Source organism: Herpailurus yagouaroundi, unplaced genomic scaffold (assembly GCF_014898765.1).
Source record: "Herpailurus yagouaroundi ecotype Mexico unplaced genomic scaffold, PumYag 221, whole genome shotgun sequence".
Lineage (NCBI taxonomy): Eukaryota > Metazoa > Chordata > Mammalia > Carnivora > Felidae > Herpailurus > Herpailurus yagouaroundi.
The window spans coordinates 13,456,733-13,463,319 of record NW_024412452.1 but is presented as its reverse complement, the minus strand read 5'-3'; the positions used below and the strand labels follow the sequence as shown (position 1 = coordinate 13,463,319).

The window sequence follows — 6,587 nt, the reverse complement described above, 5'->3', positions numbered from 1 at the left end:
GTGAACCCGATGTGGGGCTTGAACTCACGAACCTCCAGATTGTGACCTGAGCCAAAGTCAGACACTCAACCAACTGAGCCACCCAGGTACCCCTATGCATAATTTTTTATTTAAAATTCTGGTCACAAAATGTAGGTTCAAACATTCTGGAATTTTTTTTTTTTTTTTTTTTTTTTTTGGTTTTTTTATTTTTGGGTTTGTGTCTCTTGGTCAATGCTTTTGTAATACCTTTGAGGCTGTGTGTACTGGGGGTCACCACGTATACTTTGTCTTAGGATTTTCACTTCTTTCTTCAAAATTTGTACTTTTGGAGCGCCTGGGTGGCTCAGTTGGTTCAGCATCCACCTTCGGCTAGGGTCATGATCTCTCGGTTCGTGAGTTTGATCCCCACGTCAGGCTCTGTGCTGACAGCTCAGAGAGTGGAGCCTGCTTTGGATTCTGTGTTTCCCATTCTCTCTGCCCCTCCCCTGCTCATGCTCTGTCTCTCTGTCTCTCTCAAAAATAAACAAACATTAAAAAAGAAAACTTGTACTTTTAGATGATCTTAACTGCATTGTATACATCTGTGTAAGATAATTTCTAGAAAAAGTCTTTGTTTTATAACTTACTACTTGACGTCCAGTAGATGGCACTAAATCCCTTTGAAATTTATGACACTAATTCCTAGTAGGTGTTACTGGCTAATGGATAATTCCTTCCACCACAGCCAGGGAACAGAAAGGGTCCTTTCTTTCATCTAATTCTGTGATTGTTATATAACTTAGTATTTTTGTTCACAGTTTAAGATAAACCTGGTGATGGGCACCTGTTGGGCTCAGTCGGTAGACCATGCATGTCTGGATCGCAGGGTTATAAATTCAAGCCCCACGTTGGGGGTAGAAATTACTTAAGAATAAAATCTTAAAAAAAACACAACAAACGTGTTGGTATTTAAGTTATTAATTTACTATTTCTGACTCATATTTCAACCTTTTTTCCTTTTTATGTGTGGTTTTCAATCAAGTTGATTCAAGGGGAAGGATCATAGTATTGAAATAAGACTGGGCTAAAGGAGTTGAGGATAAGAGAGAGGATAAAGAAATATGCTGAATATTCATGATAAAATCACATAGAAAATATAAAAGTATACACAATCCAAATTTAAGATAATGAAATCAAAGTGTTTTCCTATTGTCAGTTTTGGTACGTTAGTAAAATTGTATTCATTTCATTATGATTTTCAAATTTGTTTTACAAATAATTTGCAGTTAAAAAATACTCATTAAGGGCCGCCTGGGTGACTCAGTTGGTTAAGCGTCTAACTCTTGATTTTGGCACAGGCCATGATCTTCTGATCCTGAAATCGAACCCCACATAGGGCTCTGTGCTGTCAGCATGCAGCCTGCTTGGAATCCTCTCTCTCTCTCTCTCTCTCTCTGTCCCTTCCCCACTCATGCTCGTTTAAGTAAACATTTAAAAAATATATAAAATGGCCAGTTAAACTTGAATTTCACATAACAACAAAAATACTTGTAAAAAATGTTATATCTCCATTCTCATTTCTAGTTCTTTGTGCTTTCTTGAAAACCTTTATCTTCACTGTGTTCATTAGCTTTCATCAAGAATAACCTTTTAGATTCAATTAACCATTAAAACCGGAAAATGTTTCCTATGTGTCAGGCATGATTTACTACATTTATTCTACTTGTTAATTCTATCGAGTTCATTTAATTTTAATGGATTTGTCAAACATTAAAAAAAACACGTTTAAAAAAATTCCCATCATGCCTACATGTGCATGTTTTTCGCCCCGCCCCGCCCCAGCGTTTGAGTGTCAGTGTTCTGTAACTCGCTCTGGAAACCTATTTCTTAACTCTTGTTTTTAGAACAACTACCAACCGAAACATTGGTAGCATGGCCTCTAGGCGAAACAGACCTAGGTTCAGTCTCCATCTTTGGCTGAATGGATGACAAGGAAAGCCATTTAGCTTCTCTGGGCCTCAGTTTCCTTGTTTGCAAAATGTAGATAATTAACCTAATGGGGTTATTTGGAGGATTAGCTATAATGTAGGTGACACATAGTAAGCTATTATTTTCATGTATTAGCAACAAACTTTTTAAAAAAGCTTTATGAAATATGTTCAAGCTTACCAATACATTTCTTTTTAAAATGGTGATGTCCATATATTAATGTAACTTGGGTCTCAAGATAGTTTTCATCTCAAAAATCTTGATAGGCTTAGGAAATAATACTTAAATTTCTTAGTCACGGGGGGGGGGGGGGGAGGAGGCTCCATGCCCAATGTGGGCTTGAACTCACCACCCTGAGGTCAAGAGGCACATGCTTTACTGACTGAGCCAGCCAGGAGCCCCAGTTCTGTATTTTTATATTGGTACCATAATTTATAGTCTTGAACAGAGGAAGTTTTTTGTTTTGTTTTGTTTTGTTAATCTTTTCATCCAGAATTAGAAGGTAAGAAAAGACCCTGAACGAGATTTAGGTCAAAGAACCTCGGGATTCTATGCCACTCCGCAGGTACAGTAAGTTTTTGAGCTTTAAAGCCCCCTCGTGTAAGGGAGTAATTATGCCTGCACTTGGGGGTAGGGGTAGGGAGTGCCATTGAAGAGACGCACAGGACTGTATACAGCCGCCCGCGATTCCACTTTATAGGGAGAGAAAAAACGCTGCGCGGCGAGCATTCAACGAAAGCCACGCTTTTCCCTCCTCAATCCCAATAGCCACGTGGCGCCCGAGGGATCTCAGGGCCCACCAGCTTGCAGGCGTCGCTCTCCCTTAAGGGGGATTCGCCGCGAGGCCCACCACTGCCTAGGTCCGGGGAAGCCTGGAACCTCTGGGACCGTGGCCGCCACACGACGGGCTACAGCCCGGAACCCGATTGGGACAGAGCGTCCTGCGACGCGCGGTACCAGCCTTCAACTCTAGGGATACACGGCAAGCCCTCGGAACTTTTCCCCGGGGACAGGTCCCGGCAACAGGTCCGAGGCGGGGCCGGGCTGGGCCAGATAGACCATAGCTCCGCGGCGGCCGGTGAATCAGCGCCGGCGCCCAGGTCAGCCCTCCCCAGCCCCAGTGCCAGATCTGGGGAGGAGTAGCGGCGCCGCGGATCACGGGCCACTTAGGGCTCGCCGGGACTGGAGAAAGGTGACGTCACCGTAGCTGGGTGGGGGGGTGGTGTTCAGCCGGCTCCACCAATGGGAAACAAGCAAAGTGGCTTGCTTTCTGTAGCTCTGAGCCAATACTAACAAAGCAAAAGGGGGTTGTCGGTATAGAACCAATGGAAAACAGGGAAGGAGCACGAGGCGGAGTTGCGAATCCTGTCACCAATTGGAAAGAGGGGGTGGAGCCCGGGCCTTGTCAAGCGCAGCCAACCAGAGAGAGGAGCGGACTCTAGGGGGCGGGGCCGTAATGTTTTTCCCCAATCGGACAAGGCCAGGGGCGGGGCATTCTCTAGGGTGCCCAATGAGGAACGCAGCCGAAGCGGGCCTGTCAAGAGAAGGGGCTGGGGGCGGGGGGATGGTGAGTCGGAGATAAACACTCCGCGGCGGTGGCGGCTGCTGCTCTTCTTCGGGTTCTGTCACGGTGTTGGCGGTGCCCAGCTCACCGGCCCCCCTCCCCCTTCCGGCGAGCGCGGTCGCCAAAGAGGCTTTCTCAACCCTGCTCTGCGGGGTCCACAGCAGGGTGCGGGTGTCCGGCGGCGGCGGCGAGCCCGTGGGCAGTGGGGGTTGGTCCCGCGGCTCCGGCCCCCGGTGCAGAATGGCGGCGGCGGTTCGGATGAACATCCAGATGCTGCTAGAGGCGGCCGACTACCTGGAGCGGCGGGAGAGAGGTGCACGGGGATGGGAGGGGTCCGTCCCGAGCCGGGGCCGGGGGCTTTGAGGGGCCCCGCCGCGGGTAGGGGCTCCCAGCCGCTCTGGGGGTGGTTGGAAGCGCGGAGAGCGCGACCGCGAGCGCTCCCAACCCCTCCAGCTCTCCCCACGCGCGGTCCGAAGGGAGGCCACTGCTGCCCCAAAGGCGATGAATGGAGGTGGAAAAGGGGCCGCTGCCCCCCGGGGTCCCGAGCTCCGTCCCCACCCCGAAGCGAATGGGGTGCCCGGGGTCCCCTCGGCCAGGCCGTTGGTTTACCTCACCGGGGCTCGTCCCGACCGGCCCCCGAGTGGGCCTGGCGTCCCGTCCCCCAGCCGGAGGAGCAGCGCCTGCCTTACGCGCCCCCTTCCCCGCCCTCTGGGCTCCGGGTGTTTGCCCTGCACCTTCGCCTGAGGCTGGTCCCACTTAAAGCACACCAACCTGCTGGACTTTGCCAGTGGGAAACCCAGGCACCACGAGCTTAGCGACTTGCCGTGTCTTTCTCAACAATGAGCAGCTGGAATGCTCCTTACACCTGCTCCGAACTGAGGGTATTCACACAATTTTTAAAAACAATCATTGTTCTAAGAATTCCACTTTGCTTCGTTTATTTCTTTCCACGATATTCTTGTATTGAAAAATAAAATTTAAAAAGGAAATGCTGTGGAGGGGAGAGAGTATTGAATGTTCTAGGCTCATTCATTAACTGGATCCTTCGGTTTTCTAGAAGCTGAACATGGTTATGCCTCCATGTTACCATACAATAACAAGGACAGAGATGCCTTAAAACGGAGGAACAAATCCAAGAAGAATAACAGCAGTAGCAGGTAATTTGGTAAATATTTCTTTTTCTCTTTTAGATTATACTGCAGATGACACAAACTGCAGAATGGAAGTTGCCTGTTGTGATTATAACTCTGTAAATACATTAAGTAGCAATCATGATTCAGTAAGGCACACATGGTCTTAAGCCATTGGAGGAAGCAGCCCTTCTGTTTGGGTTGCGCGGACTGAAAAGAGCAATGGAAATGTTTTACATTTCTTTAGGAACTTTTAAAATTAATTTTGCTTTTCTTCCCTTTTGGAACAAAAATTTTTGGAAACTTCCAGTGGGATTAGTTAACGGTAACCATATTTTGCCTTCAGAAGTTGCAGATTCAGGGCAAGTTTTCTAATTGAAAATGCTGGATATTATCCATTTCTTTTACTTTTCATAGTGAAGATTTTATAAACATGTTAAAGTATCTGATTTATCATAGGTGGTAGGATTTCATATTCAACATGTAAATTAAATGCAGTTATTTGTCTGATAATCTGTCAACATCTATTTATAATGGCAAAGAGGAATGGTTGACGTTGAAGCCTGCCTTTTTGGTGATGGAAGAACGAATAATATTAAAATATTAATATGCCACAGTCCTTTTAGGTTAGCCTTATAGTTCTTAAAAATCTGTGAATCTCTCTGGGGAGTATGTGGTTAATGTCCAGTGAAGTCACATTAAAGCCCTGAATATAGTTTTTCTTATTAATGATACTGCCCCCTTTTTTCCTCTCTTTCCCCTTAAAATATGTTAGCTAGGAAATCTTCTAGATCTGTTTAATTACACTTTTCATTCCAGTAAATTAAGTCATTCACATCTTCATCACTGATTTAGAATCCTTATTCCTCTCCCGTTGTCATGAATAACTCCCTGCAAGTAACTGTATTTGATTAGCCTCTGTGGCCTAATACAGACCACTTAAGCCTAAAACTTGTTCTTGCTGTTGCTTCTGTCCTTGATTCACCCCATTGTTGGTAAAAACACAGGATGCGAGCAGCACACATGTGCTGAGCTCTTGAATAGGAAGGCACGTGAAGGATGAACCTGGTAATTAACTACCCCTGTGGTTTTTCCTTTCCCTCCCATCTTTCACATTACCTGAAGGTGGTGCCCAGTAGATCTGCGTGTGGGTCCCAAGGGCTTTTAAGAAGAATGTTAATACTGATTTGTATTGTGCAGCGGTATAAAACAATTCAGCTGTCTTGCATTTTGTTACATTATTTTTAAACTTTTGGAAGAACTTTGAAGGCTTTTGGTTTGTTTTTCTTCAAAAATGTAGTCCATTTGTTGCTTTTATGCTTATCCACCGGTAATTTGGGAGGAATTGTCCACACTAATAGTCAAGGTTTAATCCTTAGCACTTTCTTTTTCCCTAAGTTTCACAGGAAAGTTGGAGGAGGTTCAGTGGTGGGGAGAGGAATATGATGTTGTTGAAAGAGAAGGAGGCCGGTCCCAAAAGGTGATTAAGAAAGACAAATAATGATAGTTAAGAATTGCAAGCCAAGAAACAGATTCGTTCTCTTTAATATCCAGCGTTATTATTGAAGAAATAGCTGTAACTTCTGTTTTGGAAAAACTTTTCTTTTAATGAGCTTGGTTTGCTTTCCATGGTTATCACATGTTTCCCATATTCTTGACTAATCATGAATTAGTGTAATACCCTCAGTGGTGCAGGGATCTCTGAGAAACCATGATTAAACCTGGAGATGGCACCAAGCAGATGTGAAGCAAGAGCAGGTTGTTTTAAATGTGATCACTTCCTTCATGCCCTGTTTAGAATGACCCTTCCTGAGCAGTGAGACATCTCCCCAGAGAATGCAGTTTGACCCCTTGATTTGAATTCGACTTCTATCCAAGGCCATGTATGGTCAGGATTTTGAACTGAGGTGAGGGCTATGGAGAGATTACTTCTGGTTTACATA

The 6,587-nt window shown here is 45.4% G+C and overlaps 1 protein-coding gene across 2 annotated transcripts in view; it reads left to right on the top strand.

Annotated features, from left to right (window-relative positions):
* The first annotated feature begins 3,527 nt into the window (after nucleotides 1–3,527).
* The window catches only part of MXD1 (MAX dimerization protein 1), a 28,146-nt gene continuing 25,086 nt past the window's right edge, over nucleotides 3,528–6,587 (top strand). Inside the window, exons 1-2 of one of the 2 annotated variants that reach the window (XM_040458636.1) lie at nucleotides 3,528–3,827; nucleotides 4,572–4,671. In XM_040458636.1, coding sequence (XP_040314570.1) covers nucleotides 3,755–3,827; nucleotides 4,572–4,671 — 173 coding nt within the window. In that variant the 5' untranslated portion in view covers nucleotides 3,528–3,754. The remainder of the gene's footprint in view (nucleotides 3,828–4,571; nucleotides 4,672–6,587) is intronic. The other variant, XM_040458635.1, reaches the window with a different exon arrangement.